Genomic DNA, 26,149 nt, shown 5'->3' on the forward strand with positions numbered 1-26,149 from the left:
CCAGGACCACAACCTGTATTATACTCCAGAGCTGCACTCACTATTCTGCTGGTGCAGTCACTGTGTACTTTTCATTACTTATCCTGTACTGATCCTGAGTTACATCCTGTATTATACTCCAGAGCTGCACTCACTATTCTGCTGGTGCAGTCACTGTGTACATACATTACTTATCCTGTACTGATCCTGAGTTACATCCTGTATTATACTCCAGAGCTGCACTCACTATTCTGCTGGTGCAGTCACTGTGTACATACATTACTTATCCTGTACTGATCCTGAGTTACATCCTGTATTATACTCCAGAGATGCAATCACTATTCTGCTGGTGGAGTCACTGTGTACATACATTACTTATCCTGTACTGATCCTGAGTTACATCCTGTATTATACTCCAGAGCTGCACTCACTATTCTGCTGGTGCAATCACTGTGTACATACATTACTTATCCTGTACTGATCCTGAGTTACATCCTGTATTATACTCCAGAGCTGCACTCACTATTCTGCTGGTGCAGTCACTGTGTACATACATTACTTATCCTGTACTGATCCTGAGTTACATCCTGTATTATACTCCAGAGCTGCACTCACTATTCTGCTGGTGCAGTCACTGTGTACATACATTATTTATCCTGGACTGATACGGAGTTACATCCTGTGTTATACTCCAGAGCTGCACTCACTATTCTGGTCTTGGAGCCACTTCCTGCATATATTACCTATGCTGTACTGATCCTGAGTTACCGTATTTTTCGCCCTATAAGACGCACTGGCCCATAAGACGCACCAAGGTTTTAGAGGAGGACAATAAGAAAAAAATAATTTCATTACACCTCAGGTCAGACCACCAATGTTAATAAGACCTCAAATCAGACCTCAGCTCAGACCCCATTGTAAATGTCCCCCAATCAGACCTCTCATAAGAGCCCCATGCTTCTCATAAGCCCCCATATCAGCCATTATGTCTCTCAGCCCCTATTATGCCCCCAGCACCCTCATGTTTTATAAAATAAAAAAAACACTTAACTCTCCTGCTCCTGGACGCCGCCGCTCCTCACCTACATCGCGATCATCTTCCTCTTGCTGTTGGCTGTGGTGTGAACTGGCGCGCACAGCGTGAGGTCACAGAGCGCCCTCACGCAGTGCGCAGCCTTCACAGCTGACAGCCGCGGACCAGGAAGCAGTGAGTACAGAGCCTTCACCACTTCCTGGTCCTCCGGTACTAATGAGCGCTTCCATAATAGAAGTGCTTATTAGTATTCACCCCATAAGATGCAGGGGCATTCCCCCCCCCCCACTCTTGGGGGGGGAAAATGCTTCTTATGGGGCGAAAAATACGGTACATCCTGTATTATACTGCAGAGCTGCACTCACCATTCTGCTGGTGGAGTTACTTTTTCCATACATTACATTACTTATCATGTACTGATCCAGAGTTACATCCTGTATTATACTCCAGAGCTGCATTCACTATTCTGCTGGTGCAGTCACTGTGTACATACATTATTTATATTGTACTGATCCTGAGTTACATGCTGTATTATACTCCAGAGCTGCACTGACTATTCTGCTGGTGCAGTCACTGTGTACATATATTACTTATCCTGTACTGATCCTGAGTTACATCCTGTATTATACTCCAGAGCTGCACTCACTATTCTGCTAGAGCAGTCACTGTGTACATACATTACTTATCCTGTACTGATCCTGAGTTACATCTTGTATTATACTCCAGAGCTGCACTCACTATTTTGCTGGTGGAGTCACTGTGTACATACATTACTTATCCTGTACTGATCCTGAGTTACATCCTGTATTATACTCCAGAGCTGCACTCACTATTCTGCTGGTGGAGTCACTGTGTACATACATTACTTATCCTGTACTGATCCTGAGTTACATCCTGTATTATACTCCAGAGCTGCACTCACTATTCTGCTGGTGGAGTCACTGTGTACATACAGTGGGGGAAATAATTATTTGACCCCTCACTGATTTTGTAAGTTTGTCTAATGACAAAGAAATGAAAAGTCTCAGAACAGTATCATTTCAATGGTAGGTTTATTGTAACAGTGGCAGATAGCACATCAAAAGGAAAATCGAAAAAATAACTTTAAATAAAAGATAGCAACTGATTTGCATTTCATTGAGTGAAATAAGTATTTGAACCCCTACCAACCATTAAGAGTTCTGGCTCCCACAGAGTGGTTAGACACTTCTACTCAATTAGTCACCCTAATTAAGGACACCTGTCTTAACTAGTCACCTGTATAAAAGACACCTGTCCACAGAATCAATCAATCAAGCAGACTCCAAACTCTCCAACATGGGAAAGACCAAAGAGCTGTCCAAGGATGTCAGAGACAAAATTGTAGACCTGCACAAGGCTGGAATGGGCTACAAAACCATTAGCAAGAAGCTGGGAGAGAAGGTGACAACTGTTGGTGCGATTGTTCGAAAATGGAAGGAGCACAAAATGACCATCAATCGACCTCGCTCTGGGGCTCCACGCAAGATCTCACCTCGTGGGGTGTCAATGGTTCTGAGAAAGGTGAAAAAGCATCCTAGAACTACACGGGAGGAGTTAGTTAATGACCTCAAATTAGCAGGGACCACAGTCACCAAGAAAACCATTGGAAACACATTACACCGCAATGGATTAAAATCCTGCAGGGCTCGCAAGGTCCCCCTGCTCAGGAAGGCACATGTGCAGGCCCGTCTGAAGTTTGCCAATGAACACCTGAATGATTCAGAGAGTGACTGGGAGAAGGTGCTGTGGTCTGATGAGACCAAAATAGAGCTCTTTGGCATTAACTCAACTCGCTGTGTTTGGAGGAAGAAAAATGCTGCCTATGACCCCCAAAACACCGTCCCCACCGTCAAGCATGGGGGTGGAAACATTTTGCTTTGGGGGTGTTTTTCTGCTAAGGGCACAGGACAACTTATTCGCATAAACGGGAAAATGGACGGAGCCATGTATCGTGAAATCCTGAGCGACAACCTCCTTCCCTCTGCCAGGAAACTGAAAATGGGTCGTGGATGGGTGTTCCAGCACGACAATGACCCAAAACATACAGCAAAGGCAACAAAGGAGTGGCTCAAGAAGAAGCACATTAAGGTCATGGAGTGGCCTAGTCAGTCTCCGGACCTTAATCCAATCGAAAACCTATGGAGGGAGCTCAAGCTCAGAGTTGCACAGAGACAGCCTCGAAACCTTAGGGATTTAGAGATGATCTGCAAAGAGGAGTGGACCAACATTCCTCCTAAAATGTGCGCAAACTTGGTCATCAATTACAAGAAACGTTTGACCTCTGTGCTTGCAAACAAGGGTTTTTCCACCAAGTATTAAGTCTTTTTTTGTTAGAGGGTTCAAATACTTATTTCACTCAATGAAATGCAAATCAGTTGCTATCTTTTATTTAAAGTTATTTTTTCGATTTTCCTTTTGATGTGCTATCTGCCACTGTTACAATAAACCTACCATTGAAATGATACTGTTCTGAGACTTTTCATTTCTTTGTCATTGGACAAACTTACAAAATCAGTGAGGGGTCAAATAATTATTTCCCCCACTGTACATTACTTATCCTGCACTGACCCTGAGTTACATCCTGTATTATACTCCAGAGCTGCACTCACTATTCTGCTGGTGGAGTCACTGTGTACATACATTACTTATTCTGTACTGATCCTGAGTTATATCCTATATTATACTCCAGAGCTGCACTCACTATTTTGCCAGTGCAGTCACTGTGCACATACATTACTTATCCTGTACTGATCCCAAGTTACATCCTGTATTATACTCCAGAGCTGCACTCACTATTCTGCAGGTGCAGTCACTGTGTACATTACATTACTTATCCTGTACTGATCCTGAGTTACATCCTGTATTATACTCCAGAGCTGCACTCACTATTCTGCAGGTGCAGTCACTGTGTACATTACATTACTTATCCTGTACTGATCCCAAGTTACATCCTGTATTATACTCCAGAGCTGCACTCACTATTCTGCAGGTGCAGTCACTGTGTACATTACATTACTTATCCTGTACTGATCCTGAGTTACATCCTGTATTATACTCCAGAGCTGCACTCACTATTCTGCTGGTGGAGTCACTGTGTACATACATTACTTATCCTGCACTGATCCTGAGTTATATCCTGTATTATACTCCAGAGCTGCACTCACTATTCTGCTGGTGGAGGAGTCACTGTACACTTACATTACTTGTCCTGTACTGATCCTAAGTTAGATCCTGTATTATACTCCAGAGCTGCACTCACTATTCTGCTGGTGCAGTCACTGTGTACATACATTACTTATCCTGTACTGATCCTGAGTTACATCCTGTATTATACTACAGAGCTGCACTCACTATTCTACTGGTGCAGTCACTGTGTACAAACATTACTTATCCTGTACTGATCCTGAGTTACATCCTGTATTATACTTCAGTTAAAAGTCTTTGTTATACTCCATATTGCTTTTGTAATTCTGCAGCCTTCAGAGCTGAAATCACCCAGCATTAACTGTTTATTTAGTGTCTGCATAAAGCTGGTGATTTTCATTCTACATCTAGCACTTTACAATAATCTGAAGTAAGATAAATTACATCAGATGACCCTGCATTATAGAAACTCAAGTAATTCTTCTAGGGATGGGACTTTCAGCATGCTTGCTGTTTCCAACTACAACCAAGAGAACAATGAGTACAAGATACTGTAGGTAATGCCTCAGGGTCTGTACGCCTGAGCATCAGTGTCAGTCCTCACTATTGGTTAGGCATTCTACTCATGAAGCCAGTTGTTGGGATGAACTGTATATATTTATAGTATTACAATCAATCTTCGGATTTAAGAAGCAATTCCTTGCATTTCTGGGAAAGACAACCAACATGGCATCCATTTAAGCATCCATAGGAGTTGTCAAGGGTGTCGGGTGTGCAGATGTAGCAGTCGCTCCTACTCCTATATTTACCATTCAGGACACCAGGAAAGCTGGGTAATAGCTTTGTAATGGTGGCTTTATTGACCGTGTTACATCCTATTCTCTTCTCACATTTAATATCCACTATGCACTGAAGTCAAACAATTTTCTTGCAACAGCCGCGGTTCAGGTCTTTGGTTTCTAGTTTTTTCTCCTAATGCCATATCATAGGTTAATATTTATGAGCAGGTTCCTCCATAGCTGATGGCCGCATTTTGAATTAAAGTGCTGTGTAGGTTATTACCTATGTCCGCGCTTTAAAGATGGATGAGCTAAAGTATCCCTGATCTCATCTTCCCATAGCTGGTTAACCGAGCAGCAAGACCCGGAGAGTGAAACGAGCTGTCTCCAGTGCAGAATTATTGCCCTGTGTCAGGGGTTCTGCTGATTAGCTGGCCCTAAGATACCTTTCTGTCTCCAAGATTTGGGGCAGAATGACATAAACTGCACAAAAAAGTCTGTTCACGTCTTCAAAATGAGTAGTTACAAAAAAAATAAAAAAATAAACAAAAAAAAGGACAATGATCAAATATCTGATACAAATTTGCTACTTTGTAACCACACACACACACAAGATGGATCTTAAAAGGAACACGTCAGGCACCTTATTACATCTTATGGTTGTCCTAATAAACCTGACCTAGGGGGCGCAACTGAGCCCACCAAACATTCAACTAAAGTGCCAGTCAGGGGCTAGAATATACATGTCACGATCAGTGTGGGGGGGAAACTTCCACTGAACACAGGAGGGAAGGGGAACAGTAACTGGGCCTGGAAACTAGGGAAGGAACAGGTCACCTCCTAAACAACCCTGATCGGGGCCCTAACTACCTATCAATATGAATAGACCCTGAAGGTAGGAATATTCATATGCAGGATACCTAGGCCCAAATTTTCCTATAAGGCCCTAGAATAAGGTTAGGACCAGAGACAACCCATTCCTCCCCAGATGGACGAATGGAAGTCTCTGTCTCAGGCCCAGATACAACAACAGGGAATATAACAAACACAAACAAACGTGACAGTTAACTTCTGTGAAGATGGAAGAACAGGAAAACCAGAGACGACTCACACCAGCTCAGCCAAACACAAATAAAAGCTATCTACCGCATAGTCAGAAGGGTGGGTTCAGACTATAAAGGGTAGAAGTGATGACCACTGAGCAACAGCTGAGAAAATGGAAGTGGTCATTAACCCTATCAACACTGAATAAAGAGAAATGAAGGAGGCAGTTAGATTCCTCCACGCTCAGCCAGTCTCCTTGATCTCCTGACATCAGTCACCTGAGGGACCGTGACAATACATTGACATACTTATTTACTAGATATTGCCTTAATGTGCTCGAATGCTGGCTCAACGCACCCCACTACCATTCTCTTTACTGGAATAGGACTGATGGGCCTACAAGGGGCAGAAATTTGAAAAATAAGTTGAGAATGTCCACATGACGGCCCACATGGCCTTATATGAACATAGGATTCAGAATCTTCCTGTTAGTTTTATTATTACTTTATTTTTTAGATTCATATTCATAAGAAGCATGGACTTTTATGACTACTACTCCCACTGTGCATGCGTGACGCAGGCCTGGAGTGTATTAGATTTAAAGCACTTTTGAAAAGTTATTGATCTTTACAATTGCCAGGCCAGCGCGTTTAGGCACCTCTGTAGCTATTTCTCTTGGCATTTCCAGTAGAGGACCATGGAGAGATGCAAGATCCTGCAGCCTAAGACCCAACCGGATGTGATCTAACATCAATATTATACATGGATTCAACCAGAGAAATAATATGACATATGAACTGATCTGACTGCAACTATGACTTTAAAATGACAAGTTATCATGGAGGCTGGTGGAGAGATTGGAAAGGGGTAGAGTATTGTTCCGCTCCATAATCCATGAGAAGACCATTGTGCGTGCCTCCCCTCAGAGACCTCCTGTCATCTCCCGTCACAAGAAGGAGATGGACTAAGATGCCTGTGAGCACATGATGAAAATAAAATGTGAAGAGGCTTAAGAAATGGTCTGAAGACTGCGGGCATACATGCACTTGATGCATAATGTCCTGTGGCACTCACTGAGACTTTGTCCATAATTCACCCCCACCATCTCCATGCGTGCGACCACTGAGACCTGTCCATTAAGTCTTTGTCCATAATTCACCCTCACCGGTTATCCTGGAGCCCGGCCAAAGAAATAGTAAAAGTAATGGCTGGCTCGCAGTAATTTGCATACAACTCCACTATTTAGGCTCCATTCACACGTCCGCAAAATGTGTCCGCATCCTTTCCGCAATTTTGCGGAAAGGGTGCGGACCCATTCATTCTCTATGGGGACGGAATGTGCTGTCCGCATCCACATTTGCGGATCCGCACTTCCGCATCCGTGCTTCCGTTTCCGCAAAAAAATAGAACATGTCCTATTCTTGTCCGCAATTGCGGACAAGAACAGGCATATTCTATTATGTCGGCAATGTGCGGTCCGCAAAATGCGGAACGCACATTGCCGCTTTCCGTGTTTTGCGGATCCGTGACTCCGTGTTTCCGCAAAACACATTGCGGACGTGTGATTGTAGCCTTAATATAAAACGCAATACATTAAAAACTATACCTATATATATATAACTAAAAAGCACAATTCATATCGTCCATTTCATGAAACAGGTCCCTTTATGTGGAGCTCACGCATGTATCACAAAATATAAAAATTTAAAAGATAATGATAAAAAACACGGTTTCCTTATTAGTTTCTTCGCTCTGGACGTGTGGTTACTTAGTAATTGTAGTTGCTATTTGGTTGCAGTCACCCACTTGTTAGTTGTGGGCTTGGAGCGCTCTCCCACCATCTGTTATGTTGTTTCATGTGCAATTAGCTCACTTATTACGCACGTGTGTAACCATAGCATATAATGGTCAGTCCGCAGTTGGTTTTTACAGCACTTGCTGTGTATATTACTCACGGTCTTATAACAAGTCTGCGCTGCTTTCTGCTGTCTCTTATGTCATAAACGCCACCTGATTTATAGGTGTCAATACACATTATCGAATTTACCTCAATACACATGGTGCATTTGCCTGCCATATATTAATGATGTTAGTGGATACTATACCATCTTTTATCACATAGGTACTACCTACTTGGTGTCAGTATATATTGTGCATTTGACTACCATATTTGTGTCAGATGCGTATGGTGTATTTAACTACCGCAAATGCTCATAAATATCAATACACATTATGCAATACAATAGCATTGTATATTTGTATTATCGCACATTATGCAGTATTAATAAATATTACTCACTCATTTGTATGTCATTTAAACCATATAATTCATAGATGACAATATAAAAAAAGGGGATGGGGGGTAGGTCGCAGGAGGCGTCAGTGCGCTGGTATACAGCCTGGCATCAACGCCTCGTGCGTTCCGTCCCCTCAACCCATCTATAAGAACCCGAAGATCTCCAGTTCTGTATTAAGGATCCAAATTCATAAATCTTCTTTGATTCACCGGGTAATAAAGTCGCCAACTCTCCGATTTTCCCTAACAGATTCAAGTGCAATAAATGTCCTACCCATTGGCTTGCACTCATGGTGTATTCTGAAATGATGTGATAATGTGCGTTTCTCGTATCCCTTTTTAATATTATTGATATGTTCAGTGATTCGTGTTTTGAGGGCCCTCTTTGTTCGCCCTGTATACTGTTTTTGACATGGACATTCTATTAGATAAATGACCAATTTGCTATTACATGTAAGAGTTTCCTTTATCTCCCATTAAACTGATTGGTTGTTGATTTTATTACTGTAATTTTCCTCTGAAAATTGGTTTGTTTGCAATTTTGGCGTAGGCCACACCTGTAAAAACCTTTTAGGTTCAGCCAGTTACTTATAGTCGCCCTCTTATTGTTGTTTCTAATATTAGGTGCTCGGCTGTATACTATTGGGGCTGAATAGGAATCATAGGCCCCAATATTTTATCTTCCTTCAAGAGATGCCAGTGTTTTTGAATAACCTTGACTACTTTCTTGTAATTTGTATTAAATGTTTACACAAATCTGTCATTGTGTGTTTACCCTCTATTTGTTTTTGTACAAAAAATTATTTTCTATTCATGTTTTTCACTATATCAAATTTATCTAATATCTTCAATGGGTATTGCTTTTCCAAAAACTGAGTTTTCAACAAAAATTACTAACCACACGTCCAGAGTGAAGAAACTAATAAGGAAACAGTGTTTTTTTTTATAAAAAAATGTAAATCATTTTTTATATTTTGTGATACATGCGTGAGCTCCGCATTTAAAGGGACCTGTTTCATGAAATGGACGATATGAATTGTGCTTTTTAGTTATATATATAGGTATCGTTTTTAATGTATTGTGTTTTATATTAAATAGTATGTATGCATGCCATCACTGACACCTGACCACTAAGGCTTTGTCCATAGCTCGCCCCGACCATCTCCCAGCATGCCATCACTGACACCTGACCACTAAGGCTTTGTCCATAGCTCGCCCCGACCATCTCCCAGCATGCCATCACTGACACCTGACCACTAAGGCTTTGTCCATAGCTCCCCCCGACCATCTCCCGGCATGTCATCACTGACACCTGACCACTAAGGCTTTGTCCATAGCTCCCCCCCGATCATCTTCCAGCATGCCATCACTGACACCCGACCACTAATGCTTTGTCCATAGCTTGCCCCGGCCATCTCCCAGCATGGCATCACTGAGACCTGACCACAAAGGCTTTCTCCATAGCTCCCCCCCGATCATCTCCCGGCATGCCATCACTGACACCCGACCACTAAGGCTACTTTCATATGCCGGGAGATGATCAGGCAATCTGCATGCAAATGGACAGCATTTGTAGACGGATCCGGATGCGCTTTTTAGTTATATATATAGGTATCGTTTTTTATGTATTGTGTTTTATATTAAATAGTGGAATTGTATGCATGCCATCACTGACACTGGCAACTGATCCGGAATTTTGGATGGAGATAATACCGCAGCATGCTGTGGTATTTCCTCCGTCCAAAACGCTGTACAGTGACTGAACTGATGACATCCTGAACGGATTTCTCTCCATTCAGAATGCATAGGGATAAAACTGATCAGTTCTTTTCTGGTATTGAGCCCCTATGACAGAACTCAGTGAGGGAAAAGAAAAATGCTAGTGTGAAAGTACCCTAAGGCTTTGTCCATGGACCCCCGACCATCTCCCGGCATGTCATCACTGACACCTGACCACTAAGGCTTTGTTCATAGCTCCCCCCCGACCATCTCCCGGCATGCCATCACTGAGACCCGACCACTAAGGCTTTGTCCATAGCTCCCCCGACCATCTCCCGGCATGTCATCACTGACACCTGACCACTAAGGCTTTGTCCATAGCTCCCCCGACCATCTCCCGGCATGTCATCACTCAGACCTGACCACTAAGGCTTTGTCCATAGCTCCCCCCGACCATCTCCCGGCATGTCATCACTGAGACCCGACCACTAAGGCTTTGTCCATAGCTCGCCCCGACCATCTCCCGGCATGTTATCACTGAGACCTGACCACTAAGGCTTTGTCCATAGCTCGCCTGACCATTTTCTGGCATGTCATCACGGAGACCCGACCACTAAGGCTTTGTCCATAGCTCGCCCCGACCATCTCCCAGCATGTCATCACTGAGACCTGACCACTAAGGCTTTGTCCATAGCTCGCCCCGACCATCTCCCAGCATGCCATCACTGAGACCCGACCACTAAGGCTTTGTCCATAGCTCGCCCCGACCATCTCCCAGCATGCCATCACTGAGACCTGACCACTAAGGCTTTGTCCATAGCTCGCCCCGACCATCTCCCAGCATGTCATCACTGAGACCTGACCACTAAGGCTTTGTCCATAGCTCGCCCCGACCATCTCCCAGCATGCCATCACTGAGACCCGACCACTAAGGCTTTGTCCATAGCTCGCCCCGACCATCTCCCGGCATGTCATCACTGAGACCTGACCATTAAGGCTTTGTCCATAGCTCCCCCCCGACCATCTCCCAGCATGTCATCACTGAGACCTGACCACTAAGGCTTTGTCCATAGCTCGCCCCGACCATCTCCCAGCATGCCATCACTGAGACCCGACCACTAAGGCTTTGTCCATAGCTCGCCCCGACCATCTCCCAGCATGCCATCACTGAGACCCGACCACTAAGGCTTTGTCCATAGCTCGCCCCGACCATCTCCCGGCATGTCATCACTGAGACCTGACCACTAAGGCTTTGTCCATAGCTCGCCCCGACCATCTCCCAGCATGTCATCACTGAGACCTGACCACTAAGGCTTTGTCCATAGCTCGCCCCGACCATCTCCCAGCATGTCATCACTGAGACCTGACCACTAAGGCTTTGTCCATAGCTCGCCCCGACCATCTCCCAGCATGTCATCACTGAGACCTGACCACTAAGGCTTTGTCCATAGCTCGCCCCGACCATCTCCCAGCATGTCATCACTGAGACCTGACCACTAAGGCTTTGTCCATAGCTCGCCCCGACCATCTCCCAGCATGCCATCACTGAGACCCGACCACTAAGGCTTTGTCCATAGCTCGCCCCGACCATCTCCCAGCATGTCATCACTGAGACCTGACCACTAAGGCTTTGTCCATAGCTCGCCCCGACCATCTCCCAGCGGGCCAACACGAGCTGTAAATATATCTGACCAGCTTTTATTCCCAGCTCCAGGCAGATCAATAACTAATTTTACAGTCATAGCAGCTGGAAGGGACATTAACCTGGCTGATGGAGCGCAATGTTCTGATACATTCCCCTGGATTCAAAGTTACTTCCATTAAATTGCCAAAATCTTACAGGGACGAAAAGTTTACATGTTTAATTTCTCTTTGCATTGACTTTAAAGGACGTCTCCCCCTCAAATAGACACTAAATATCCGGTTTTGAGTCAGTAGGGATTTACATTAGCGTTGACAGCCTAGGTCAAGGGCAAAAGCACTGTTTATAAGGGGGGAGGGGATGCTTGTGGCAGAGATCAAGGTCCCTTCCCCCCCCCCCCCCATTGTAATAATTTACTAAGTTTCTACATTCAAAACATCACATGATCATAAATAAGATGGGGGTTACAGGTAAAATATCCCAAGTGGTGCTCAGCGCTATAGGGGTTAATAGCGAATATCATGGGTAATCTATGGTGGTGAACGGGTTAACAGTAATATACATCTGGCTCTAGAGGGCCAACATCAGATGTGCTGCCACTTTTTCCTTACGACTGATGAGTCCCCACAGGTCGCACACTGGGGGCATTATCAATGACTTTAGCGAGATGACCTCTTTAACCCCTTCCTCATGCTACATTAACACATGACTACCGGCGGCTACTCCACGTGTAACAGTCCTGTACACGATACTGCCATTCTCTGCCCGGTTACATTGAATTATAATTGCCATAAATAAATTACAGCCGTAATCTGTTTCCCCCCCCCCGGGGACGGAGCCATTAGCCGGGTCAAGCATTGTCCTGAAATCTCTTAATGTCTTCCATTTTACAAGTCACCTTATCATAAATCTTACTTTCCTTCTTTTTTTTCTTCTCGCGCCATCTGGACCATAGTTCATAAATATATGACTGAATATTACTGCAATTATCCAGGCCGCCGGCATCAGACTAATTTATTGTTGTGCTGTAAACACATGATCAATGTGGCCCCGTGTAAATTACTGGGTGGAGATTAACGGGAGAGGACATGTGCATTCAGGAGCTTCTGGGGGAGTTGGACTTTAAAAGAACAGTCAATGCCAATGTGATGCTGCACAGCCTCATATTTTGCAGGGTTAAAGGGGTTGGCCGCTTTCTGGTTATTGTTGACCTATGTGTTTGTGAGAGGATTATATGACACTTACTATTCTGCACTATTCTCTATATTTCATAAGCGATGCTCCCTTATTTACTAAGTCTTCTGTGCTGTCCACACATAGGTCCTGTCCATAAGATGGCCGCTGATGGAGGGTCATGTGACCAGGAAATCACCTCCACGTGATGTCTCCTGCATTCAAATACACAGCACCGGCACTAAACTCCCAGCAGTGAAGTGCAGATGGCAGATGCAGTGTATTTAAATGGAGGAGGTGATTTGCCTGGTCACATGACCCTCCATCAGCGGCCATCTTATGGACAGGACCTCTGTGTGGACAGCACAGAAGACTTTGTAAATAAGGGAGCATCGCTTATGAAATATAGAGAATAGTGCAGAATAGTAAGTGTCATATAATCATCTCACAAACACATAGGTCAACAATAACCAGAAAGCGGCCAACCCCTTTAACCCTGCAAAATATGAGGCTGTGCAGCATCACATTGGCATTGACTGTTATTTTAAAGGCAAACTCATCCAAAGTGTGTATACTATACATAATTATTATTATAGGGGAAGCACTTGGCAGCATTATCAATATATGTTTACCTTATTCTATATACTGTATAGAATAAGGTAAACATATATTGATAATGCTGCTAAGTGCTTCCCCTATAATAATAATTGACTGATGATTAGTAAGTGTCTTTAGGATCACTTTCTAATAACCTTATACAGTACAGACCAATATTGGGCGGACAACTATTTGGTTAGGTTCCTTAAATTTTTTAACCCCTGAACAATCACAAACAACCTTCATGGCAATGGGGGCGAACAGGGTAAGCCTAAGGGCTCTTTCACACCACTGTTATTGATTTCCATTGTTCTGCTTCATTAGAAGAGCAGAACAATGAAAATAATGGAATGGAGACTAAGGGTACGTCCACGTATGCGGCTGACTGATCCGGCAGGGAACAGCCTGCTGGAACCGGCACTGCCAGATTCTACCATTCACCGCCGGATGCTCATTGACTATAATGGGATCTGGCCGCTTTCCAGCATAAAATTCCGGGTTTCGGTTAGAAAAAATAAAGTTGCATGCAGCCATCATTTATATCGGAACAGGCTACCAGAAAAGCACCGCCGTGAATGTACCCTAAGGTTTGTGGTGCTCTGTGCAGAACCTTCTACTGAAAAGTATCCCATTAGGAAGTGAGGGCTTATGCTAAACATATGTCATGTCTTCCATATAGGGCTCAGAAGTGTTTCTGAATCCACAGGGGTCACAGGACTTATGTAGTGGGGGGGGATAAGTTACAGGCAGCTACTTGGCCTGAAACCATTTCGCTTTTGATGGTTTGGATCGTTCTGTGACTTCCTACTGTGGTAGGGGCAGAAAGAGCTGCTACACTCAGCTTCTGTATATATTGTAACTACAGTTGGCTGCAAAATACTGGTGCATTAAAGAGAAATTCCCATCACCGATTGTACGTGGTGGTCAGAGTTATGAAGAAGCCTAGTTAGCTCTGCTACTCTGTTTCCTCACTTCTATAGAAGTGAATGCGAGCTACAGAAACCGCACAGAACAGTCATCGGTGCTGTTTCGGCAGTGGCTGCTTTCCTGAAGGAGGGAAGCTTGTAGAAGCCCTTTACATAACAGATGAATAGTTTGCCGTTTCTAGAAAAGTAATTTTTCTTAGTGAACTGTGTAAGGAGGGGGGGGGGGGACAGATAAGTAGTGTTCATGGGGGCAGAGATTTCTATTGAAAAATGCTAAGCCAGCCTCCCCCCAGGAAAAATAGCTGAATTACTTACTGATACCAGGGAGCAGTAGATGTATTCAGCTGTGCCGCAGATACAGATCACAGGTTTTAGGATTAGTATCTGGTTTCTGTAAATGGATGTTCCAATGGCTCTGCCACATTTGGTGCCGGCTCCACCCGACGGCCTTGGTTTCCTCATGTATTACATTACAGTATTTCCTAGATCCAATCCTTCTCTATTTCAGTGTAATGGCTTTGTCTGTGCTGGAACTTACCGCCTCTTTGTGCCATTAGCAGACATCTGGGTCAATGGTTTCCACTGTGCGCGCAGTGCTCCGCCGCAGAACATGTGCGAGGTTAGTCAGCGGACTCCCGGGTACACAAACCACGTCAACTGAACGGCAGGAAAGCATTTTGTGGCTGAAATGTGATCTATGTCATATCTATCTATCTATTATCTATCTATTATCTATATCTATCTATTATCTATCTATATCTCATATCTATCTATCTATTATCTATCTATCTATCTCATATCTATCTATCTATCTATCTCATTATCTATCTATCTATCTATCTATCTATCTATCTCATTATCTATCTCATTATCTATCTATCTATCTATCTCATTATCTATCTATCTATCTATCTATCTATCTATCTATCTATTATCTATCTATCTATGTCCTATCTATCTATTATCTATGTCCTATCTATCTCATATCTATCTATCTCATATCTATCTATTATATATCTCATATCTATCTATCTATCTATTCATCTATCTATTATCTATGTCCTATCTATCTCATATCTATCTATCTATCTATATCTCCTATCTATCTATTATCTATTATCTATATCTCATATCCATCTATCTATCTATTATCTATCATCTATCTATCTATATCTCATATGTATCTATATCTCATATATTCCTCTTCCAACCCTATAAGAAGACGTCTGGTATTTGATCTGCATCTCTACAGAATAAAGTTGCTGTGGAGCTTTCTTGGGACATGTCCTGGAGGAGTCTCGTCTGGAGAGAGGAGGTCAGGCAGCGAGCAGGAGACCCGCAGATGAAGTCGGGGAAGGATTTTTAATATAAGACCTCGGAGGCCGGACTGATAAAGTTTAAATAAGTGGACGGAAAATCCATGTTCTCTTTATTATATAGAAGTAAAGAAAATTCTGGGAAGAAAGTAATAACATTTAGAGACTGCAGTCACATGCAAAAATCGGAGGGGGGGGGGGGGGCTTCAAGGAAATGTATTTGGAAGAGTGTACTTAGGTCTCCCATGGGTAGGACCCCGGCAGCTGTTATGTCCAGGAGAACCATTCAATGAATTCTTTGCAGCGCTGCTTTATTAGGATGCTGCTATTAACAGTGACTCAGACTTACCTACATTGTCTGTTGGAGCATGCGGTAGTCTAATACCCACCCCATGTTTCTACTGCCCAATGCTTTACACTGCAGCTCTGCTTATTTAGATTGCCTGCTTTATACAAGCACAAGCTCAACTGGAAGTCAATCCATGGAGAGAGGATTCCATTGCAGCCAAGAGAGAATGATTCTAAACGCAAACGAGATTGTTGGGTAACGGTCGCACCCGCACTAAGAGGAAGAAGTCCTAATGAGCGAAGGGATTCTAATGCCATGATAATACTAATTAGAACCTGGCTGTTTAATTCCACAAGTAGCGCCATACCCGTCCAATGGTTGTGTGTGGCATTGCAGTTCTGCCCCATTCACTTTAGTGGAATCACGCCGCAATAGCAGACACAACCCGTGGACAGGAGTGGCGCTCTCTCTCGAAGTCGCAGAAACATTTCATCAAAAGATGGAGGAAGTCGAGCGCCTCCCTACAAACTTCGCACCAATCCTGAGGACACAGGGAAAAGTGTCATGTCAATGGCTGAGCGGGCTCACATGGGGAAGATCTGGCAGTAATGAGCACTGCAGGTAGCAGTACAGTGGGCCCTAGAGCGCCCTCTAGTTCAGCATTAATTAGGGCTATGTTCCTTTAAGAATTGCACTGCTTCGCCCCATTTGACTTGATTTCCACGCGCTTCAGCCCCTGACTCTGCTCTGCTGCCGTCTCACTCCGTCTATAAACAGACTTTTATTTTTAATCCTGATATATTTTCTCGAAAGTCCAAGTCGTTAGCTTGTAACAAGCGTTTTCATTTCCCCTCCTCCAGTTTATCGCTGGAGGTTGCAGCCACAAAGCTATTAGCACTGGACGCGGCCCTGCCAAATGTAGATACAATGATATGAATAGCTGGGTCTCGTCCAGGACTGTGGCATTAATACGGCGAGGAAGCGCCATTACTCACCGCACACAACACGACCAAATGAAGTCTTCGTTCTGCCTATTGTCTGCAGATCTTCTGCTGTTGGCACGACAATGCAGGACGAAGGCGCTCGCTGTCTGCGAGATAATTACACGCACAAGACAGCGGCCGTCACCCCAGATGACATGGAGAGTACAGAACCGGCGGTTAAAGGAACACTAAACGGAGAAATCAGCGGTAAACGGGAAATAGAGTCACCCCTAATGACTGCAGTAATCGTATCAAAATCCTGCAGCGAACACAGGAGTTAATCTGCTGCTGATCTGTTCCATCTTCAGGGGGCGGCACTTAGCTATATTATGTTACAGCAGAATGGGGAGGCTCCTGCTGCAACCAGCTGTCTTACAGCCAGACACAGCACAGTGAGGAGGAGGCTCCTGCTGCAACCAGTTGTCTTACAGCCAGACACAGCACAGTGAGGAGGAGGCTTCTGCTGCAACCAGTTGTCTTACAGCCAGACACAGCACAGTGAGGAGGAGGCTCCTGCTGCAACCAGTTGTCTTACAGCCAGACACAGGACAGTGAGGAGGAGGCTCCTGCTGCAACCAGTTGTCTTACAGCCAGACACAGGACAGTGAGGAGGAGGCTCCTGCTGCAACCAGTTGTCTTACAGCTAGACACAGGACAGTGAGAAGGAGACTCCTGCTGCAACCAGTTGTCTTACAGCCAGACACAGCACAGTGAGGAGGAGGCTCCTGCTGCAACCAGTTGTCTTACAGCCAGACACAGCACAGTGAGGAGGAGGCTCCTGCTGCAACCAGTTGTCTTACAGCCAGACACAGGACAGTGAGGAGGATGCTCCTGCTGCAACCAGTTGTCTTACAGCCAGACACAGGACAGTGAGGAGGAGGCTCCTGCTGCAACTAGTTGTCTTACAGCCAGACACAGCACAGTGAGGAGGAGGCTCCTGCTGCAACCAGTTGTCTTACAGCCAGACACAGCACAGTGAGGAGGAGGCTCCTGCTGCAACCAGTTGTCTTACAGCCAGACACAGGACAGTGAGGAGGAGGCTCCTGCTGCAACCAGTTGTCTTACAGCCAGACACAGCACAGTGAGGAGGAGGCTCCTGCTGCAGCTAGTTGTCTTACAGCCAGACACAGCACAGTGAGGAGGAGGCTCCTGCTGCAACCAGTTGTCTTACAGCCAGACACAGCACAGTGAGGAGGAGGCCCCTGCTGCAACCAGTTGTCTTACAGCCAGACACAGCACAGTGAGGAGGAGGCTCCTGCTGCAACCAGTTGTCTTACAGCCAGACACAGCACAGTGGGGAGGAGGCTCCTGCTGCAACCCGTTGTCTTACAGCCAGACACAGCACAGTGGGGAGGAGGCTTCTGCTGCAACCCATTGTCTTACAGCCAGACACAGCACAGTGAGGAGGAGACTCCTGCTGCAACCCGTTGTCTTACAGCCAGACACAGGACAGTGAGGAGGAGGCTCCTGATGCAACCAGTTGTCTTACAGCCAGACACAGGACAGTGAGGAGGAGGCTCCTGATGCAACCCGTTGTCTTACAGCCAGACACAGCACAGTGAGGAGGAGGCTCCTGCTGCAACCAGTTGTCTTACAGCCAGACACAGCACAGTGGGGAGGAGGCTCCTGCTGCAACCAGTTGTCTTACAGCCAGACACAGCACAGTGAGGAGGAGGAGGGAGGACATGGACGACCCCAAGTGTCTTTTTTAGTTTTACTTGTAAATGGAAACAAGGAGATAAAGGGAGGATTATTATCTGAGGTTAGTGTTTCTTCCAGGTTTAAGGGAATAAATACTCATTACCTGGGGCCCCAATATTGAGACCCCTTCTTAGTAAACAGTGCAGCTAAAAATTTAATTTGTAGGCAAGTCTGGAACAGGGCTGGACTTATATTGATCGGTGGAGGTCCGATCCCTGGGACCACCACTGGTCTGTCTATGGGACTGTTGGAGTTAGCTGTACTTGTCCCATAAATGGAGCGGCAGAGTGCATGCTCGACTATCTCTCCATTCAACTGGGTAACATTGGACCCCTGTTCTCGTCATTGTGGATGTCCAAGCAGTATGGTCACACAGCTCATACAGTGCTTAAAGGAAATCTGCCACCAGGATAATCGCTATTGAATTAAAGCCCTGGCCTAACAGCACTCAGTACCTTATTTCCAGATGTGCCTTTGTCCAGCAATAGATGTTTTTTATCCTCTGAAAATCCAGTTTATTTGGTATGCAAATGAGCCAGTAAGGTGCCCAGAGGGACGTCACTCTTCCAGGAAGGGGCCCAGGCAGGGAGCAGGGAAAAGGAGCGCAGGCAGTTATGGCTTGAATGTGATGTAGGAGGGGTGGGCGAAGACATTGTGTCTGCGCTCCTTCCTGCAAGAGTGACGTCCCTCTGGACACCTTACTGGCTCATTTGCATACCAAATAAACTGGATTTTCAGAGGATAAAAAACATCTATTGCTGGAACAGAGGCACACCTGGAAATAAGGTACTGACTAAGTGCTATTAGGCTATGGCTGGTGACAGATCTCCTTTAAATAACACAATCATACTTGATCACAAGCCACCGGTGTCAGGACATCACCGATCAGCCTATTTTCAGGGGCAACTTCTAACATAAAGGGATTATCAAAAATAGACAACCCCTTCAAATAAGCGACCACTTAAAGACCAGACTGATGCTTCATCTTATACTGAACGACTCGCGGGAAAGCTTGGTCCTTGGCAGTGATGGCCAGTTCGCCCAGCAAACACATGCGGGCTGCCATCTTAACTCAAGTCTGGCGATGCACAGGTAAGCCCTTACCTGTGCCGCAAGCCGGTCTGAAACAAATGCGGTCACCGGGAGCAGGCAGTTCCGAGAACAGCCGCCGGGGGCCTTCATCGGGCTGTTCTCGGAACTGCCTGCTCCCGGTGACCGCATTTGTTTCAGACCGGCTTGCGGCACAGGTAAGGGCTTACCTGTGCATCACCGGACTTGTGAGTTAAGATGGCAGCCCGCATGTGTTTGCGGGCGAACTGGTCCTTGGGACTAGACAAATATGCATTGAGGAGCTGATGGAAGATGAGGTGGATGGAGATAACAACAAGAAGCATTAGGACCCCCTCAAAACAGGACATATTGGACAAACACTCATTGCGGGGTCTCCAGGAATCACAACTGGCTGGAAAATAGTATTGAGAACTGTCTGACTTCGCGATTGGTCAACGCATTGGGGTTAAAAGATCCTTCAAGTCCATTTTATCTCACAAATATTTCCTTTATATGAAAACTCCTTTATCCCCGCACTCCACCTATGAAGAGCTCAGTGTTGGAGTCTATGCGGTCACTTCGAGACAACAATAAGTTCTTTAATGTCTGGTCACAGGCCCACCACTAATATCTCCACTTATCGCAATCTTCCTGTAAGTCATTGACCCAGTTTACCTTAATAAAGGGTCACATTCCTGACTAGCTGCTATGTTACAGTGTATAAAAAGCTGCAGAACTTATTTTCTATTGTTTTCAACATCTCTGCTTACTATTAGTGACAATCACTCAACGTTTGCTGTTAAAGAATGGAAACCAGTCATGTCCTAGCACTGCTCAGCTTAAAGGGGATGATCAGTTCAGTTCATACATCTCTTATTAATACATTTTTAGCTAATAGACGGGGCCCTCTGTTCGGGTCCCAATCTCTTGACCAGAAGGGAGAGCGGTTACAAAGAACATCGCATGGAGGCCCTTTCTTGTCCTGCACAGACAACCCACTGAAGTGAACAACCCCTGTGTAATACTGCATTTCTCCTGTGGGGGCACTGCAGGGAAAGTGACAGATTTCAGCTTAGCGCTGGGGGTCCCAGGGGGGGGACAGTTTGTGATGAGCTCATTGTCAAGGGACTTTTCCAAAAGTAATTTAGGTATTTTCTAAAGCAGACAATCGCTGAACGTGTGTGCTGTTGCTTCAATCAAACGTTATGGGTGTGGGCAGAAACGGGGGACTTGGGATCCCTGTGCTTGTGAACTATACAAGTTCCAGTAGTGGGACCCCAGCAATCAAACATATGTCACCCATCCTATAGGCAGGTGATAAACGTGATTGAGAGGAAAACGGTTATCTAATTCTTGTAAGTGTTAACAGTGGATGCTGTATTTCATTAACAGCAAGCAGAGGTCTTGAAAATGATGTCAAATTGCTAAAGTTTGCAATGTTTAAGGACTAAGCTATATTTGCCATGAGACAGGTCAGGAATAATAATGGTGGGCGAAGGACTGAGGCATACGGTAAGGCACCCAACCTTCATCGGTAATTCAGAACCTCCAATAAAGCCCCACGGACCACTATAGCACCATACAGTATACTGCCAGCACCAAGCCAGGGGCACTGTGTCAGGAGTTGGGTTGGAGGTCTCCTGGATATACACACCACCACCGATATCAACAATGTCACCTGAAGGACCTCAGTGATGGAGACAGGCGAGGTGAGGCGCGGCCCTGGTGACAAGTGAGGGGCGGCAGCAGCGGGGCACAGGGAGATGAGCGCCTCCATTGTGGATGCGCTCATCTCCATAGTCATCTGTATCGCCGTCCTCAGGACAGAGATACAGATGGATGCTGCAGGGCAGGGGAGAGGCGTCTCCCTTTCCCTTCCTCTGATAGGCTGCAGGCATTTGGCCTGCAGCCTATCAGAGGCCGGTGCAGGCGGCGCAATGACGTCATCGCGCCGCCTGAGCTGTACAGCGCAGGATACAGGCCGGAAGAGGCCAGCCTGATGGAGGTAAGTATGTGGGTTTATTTTTTTTATATGGTACAATACAGGAGAGGAGCGCTATGGGGGCACTTGTTACTGGCACATTATTGGGGGCACTATGGGGCATCTACTGAGGCCACAAAGAAGGGTATTTTATATGGGGGCACTATGGGGGAAGGGGGGAGAGGAACACTATGGGGGCATCTACTGAGGCCACAAATAAGGGGTATTTTAAATGGGGGGGGGGCTCTGTATAGGGGCATTTTATACTGGTCAACATTATGGTGAGTACTATCTACAGGGGGCACTAAGAATGGGTATTTTATACTTGCAAATTATGGGGGACACTGAGGGCATCTACTGAGGCACTATATAGGGGCATTTTATACTGGTACATTATGGGGGCACTAGGAGGTAGAGGAGAGAGGAGCACTATGAGGGCATTCACTGTGGGCACTGTATAGGGGTATTTTATACTGGCACATTATGGGGGCACTATAGGGACATTACCTCAACTGGGGGCATTAAAGGGGGGTATTTTTGCACTGGCACACATTATAAAGGGGCATTTTTGGTACTGTCACATTATAAGGAGAATTATTACTACTGGGGGCATTATGGTGGGCTTTATTACTACTGGGGGTCTATGGGGAACATTATTACTAGTATGGACACTATGGGAGCATTATTACTTCTGGGGCACAGTGGGGACATGTTGGGGGCCCTGTAGGAGCACTATTACTACCATGTGGGCTCTAGCAGAGAATTATTCCTATTGGTGGGACTTTTGGGAGCACTATTACTGTGGGGGCACCTTGGCACAGTATCAGCTTACCACAATTATTTTTGGGGGACGTTATGTTTACACTATTAGTGTCAGGGGCACTATTTGCTGGGCGCAGTTATTTTAGGACACTGCGTGCCAATAATTATTAAAGAGCACTATCTGCGTGGTACTACTATTATCAGGGGTATTAGCTGTTTCTGCAGTATAATATTGGGGGGCACAGCGGCACAGTATTGGGGCTGGTAGGATGATTTGTCCAGAAGATGGGAGGATGATGGAAAAGTAGTAAACTAAGATTTTTTTGTCAAACTGCAGAGACAAGAAGTGCCTGAAAAATGGTGTCTGGTCTGAAGGTCTGAAAGGAGAAGATGAGGAAAGAGAACATCTACATCAAAGAGACGTCACTGGATGTAAGAGGTATGTGCGCTGTATTACCCTGTATGTAAGAGGCATGGGGCGCTGTATTACCCTGGATGTAAGAGGTATGGGGCGCTGTATTACCCTGGATGTAAGAGGTATGAGGCGCTGTATTACCCTGGATGTTAGAGGTATGGGGCGCTGTATTACCCTGTATGTAAGAGGTATGGGGCGCTGTATTACCCTGTATGTAAGAGGTATGGGGCGCTGTATTACCCTGGATGTAAGAGGTATGAGGCGCTGTATTATCCTGTATGTAAGAGGTATGAGGCGCTGTATTACCCTGGATGTAAGAGGTATGAGGCTGTATTACCCTGGATGTAAGAGGTATGGGGCGCTGTATTACCCTGGATGTAAGAGGTATGGGGCGCTGTATTACCCTGGATGTAAGAGGTATGGGGCGCTGTATTACCCTGGATGTAAGAGGTATGGGGCGCTGTATTACCCTGGATGTAAGAGGTATGGGGCTGTATTACCCTGGATGTAAGAGGTATGTGGCGCTGTATTACCCTGTATGTAAGAGGTATGAGGCGCTGTATTACCCTGGATGTAAGAGGTATGAGGCGCTGTATTACCCTGGATGTAAGAGGTATGAGGCTGTATTACACTGGATGTAAGAGGTATGAGGCTGTATTACACTGGATGTAAGAGGTATGAGGCGCTGTATTACCCTGGATGTAAGAGGTATGGGGCGCTGTATTACCCTGGATGTAAGAGGTATGTGCGCTGTATTACCCTGTATGTAAGAGGTATGAGGCGCTGTATTACCCTGGATGTAAGAGGTATGTGCGCTGTATTACCCTGGATGTAAGAGGTATGAGGCTGTATTACACTGGATGTAAGAGGTATGGGGCGCTGTATTACCCTGGATGTAAGAGGTATGGGGCGCTGTATTACCCTGGATGTAAGAGGTATGAGGCGCTGTATTACCCTGGATGTAAGAGGTATGAGGCGCTGTATTACCCTGGATGTAAGAGGCGCTGTATTACCCTGGATGTAAGAGGTATGGGGCGCTGTATTACCCTGGATGTAAGAGGTATGAGGCTGTATTACCCTGGATGTAAGAGGTATGGGGCGCTGTATTACCCTGGATGTAAGAGGTATGAGGCTGTATTACACTGGATGTAAGAGGTATGGGGCGCTGTATTACCCTGTATGTAAGAGGTATGGGGCGCTGTATTACCCTGTATGTAAGAGGTATGGGGCGCTGTATTACCCTGTATGTAAGAGGTATGGGGCTGTATTACCCTGGATGTAAGAGGTATGGAGCGCTGTATTACCCTGTATGTAAGAGGTATGGGGCGCTGTATTACCCTGTATGTAAGAGGTATGGGGCGCTGTATTACCCTGTATGTAAGAGGTATGGGGCGCTGTATTACCCTGTATGTAAGAGGTATGGGGCGCTGTATTACCCTGTATGTAAGAGGTATGGGGCGCTGTATTACCCTGTATGTAAGAGGTATGGGGCGCTGTATTACCCTGGATGTAAGAGGTATGGAGCGCTGTATTACCCTGTATGTAAGAGGTATGGGGCGCTGTATTACCCTGTATGTAAGAGGTATGAGGCGCTGTATTACCCTGTATGTAAGAGGTATGGGGCGCTGTATTACCCTGTATGTAAGAGGTACGGGGCGCTGTATTACCCTGTATGTAAGAGGTACGGGGCGCTGTATTACCCTGCATGTTCTGTAGTGATAAACGTAATGTTAGGAGGGAAGGGGTTAGGTTGAGAATTTGGTATTCGTGGGGGGGAAGGGGCGCTTCTTAAATTTTCGCCTCAGGCAGCAGAAAGGCTAGGTGCACTCCTGGATGGAGACTACAAAATACAGAAACATTCAAGGAACTGGAGGAACTGAGGACCACATAGGAATCTGACCTTCCAGCAATGTTTCTTGTGTGCCCAGTCTGAGATCTGTGCAGGACACATATGAAGGTCAATATAACCAATGCTCTAAGTGCAGAAGTGCACTGGTAGCGGAGGCCTACCTCGACAGACGGTGCCATTCCCCACGTAGCCGGGTTTGCAAGTACAACTGTGCCCCTCCACCGAGTTTGTACAAATGGAATTCAAATCACAGCTACCATGTCCATTGCCACAGTCATCATGTTCTACAGGAAAAGCACAAAAAGAAAATATTTCAGCATCAATAAAATATACATATATAGCATTAAAACGTGTTCAACAGCCAATAGACATGTATAACAGATGGTAGTCTATAGTAATAGGGGGCAGTATTATAGTAGTTATATACTTCTACATAGGAGGCAGTATTATAGTAGTTATATTCTTGTACATAGGAGCAGTATTATAGTAGTTATATTCTTGTACATAGGAGAAGTATTATAGTAGTTATATTCCTGTACATAGGAGCAGTATTATAGTAGTTATATTCCTGTACATAGGAGCAGTATTATAGTAGTTATATTCCTGTATATAGGAGCAGTATTATAGTAGTTATATTCTTGTACATAGGAGCAGTATTATAGTAGTTATATTCTTGTACATAGGAGGCAGTATTATAGTAGTTATATTCTTGTACATAGGAGGCAGTATTATAGTAGTTATATTCTTGTACATAGGAGGCAGTATTATAGTAGTTATATTCTTGTACATAGGAGGCAGTATTATAGTAGTTATATTCTTGTACATAGGAGGCAGTATTATAGTAGTTATATTCTTGTACATAGGAGCAGTATTATAGTAGTTATATTCTTGTACATAGGAGCAGTATTATAGTAGTTATATACTTCTACATAGGAGGCAGTATTATAGTAGTTATATTCTTGTACATAGGAGCAGTATTATAGTAGTTATATACTTCTACATAGGAGGCAGTATTATAGTAGTTATATTCTTGTACATAGGAGCAGTATTATAGTAGTTATATTCCTGTACATAGGAGCAGTATTATAGTAGTTATATTCTTGTACATAGGAGCAGTATTATAGTAGTTATATTCTTGTACATAGGAGCAGTATTATAGTAGTTATATTCGTGTACATAGGGGCAGTATTATAGTAGTTATATTCTTGTACATAGGAGCAGTATTATAGTAGTTATATTCTTGTACATAGGAGGCAGTATTATAGGAGTTTTATTCTTGTACAAAGGAGCAGTATTATAGTAGTTATATTCTTGTACATAGCAGTATTATAGTAGTTATATTCTTGTACATAGGAGCAGTATTATAGCAGTTATATTCTTGTACATAGGAGGCAGTATTATAGAAGTTATATTCTTGTACATAGGAGCAGTATTATAGTAGTTATATTCT

General features: G+C 44.8%; 1 protein-coding gene across 2 annotated transcripts in view; it reads right to left on the reverse strand.

The window, feature by feature from the left end:
* The window catches only part of NELL1 (neural EGFL like 1), a 596,336-nt gene that overhangs the window by 161,476 nt on the left and 408,711 nt on the right, over positions 1-26,149 (reverse strand). For both annotated transcript variants that reach the window (XM_040409754.1, XM_040409753.1), the window contains exon 14: positions 24,861-24,983. In XM_040409754.1, coding sequence (XP_040265688.1) covers positions 24,861-24,983 — 123 coding nt within the window. The remainder of the gene's footprint in view (positions 1-24,860; positions 24,984-26,149) is intronic.

Source organism: Bufo bufo, chromosome 10, assembly GCF_905171765.1.
Source record: "Bufo bufo chromosome 10, aBufBuf1.1, whole genome shotgun sequence".
NCBI lineage: Eukaryota > Metazoa > Chordata > Amphibia > Anura > Bufonidae > Bufo > Bufo bufo.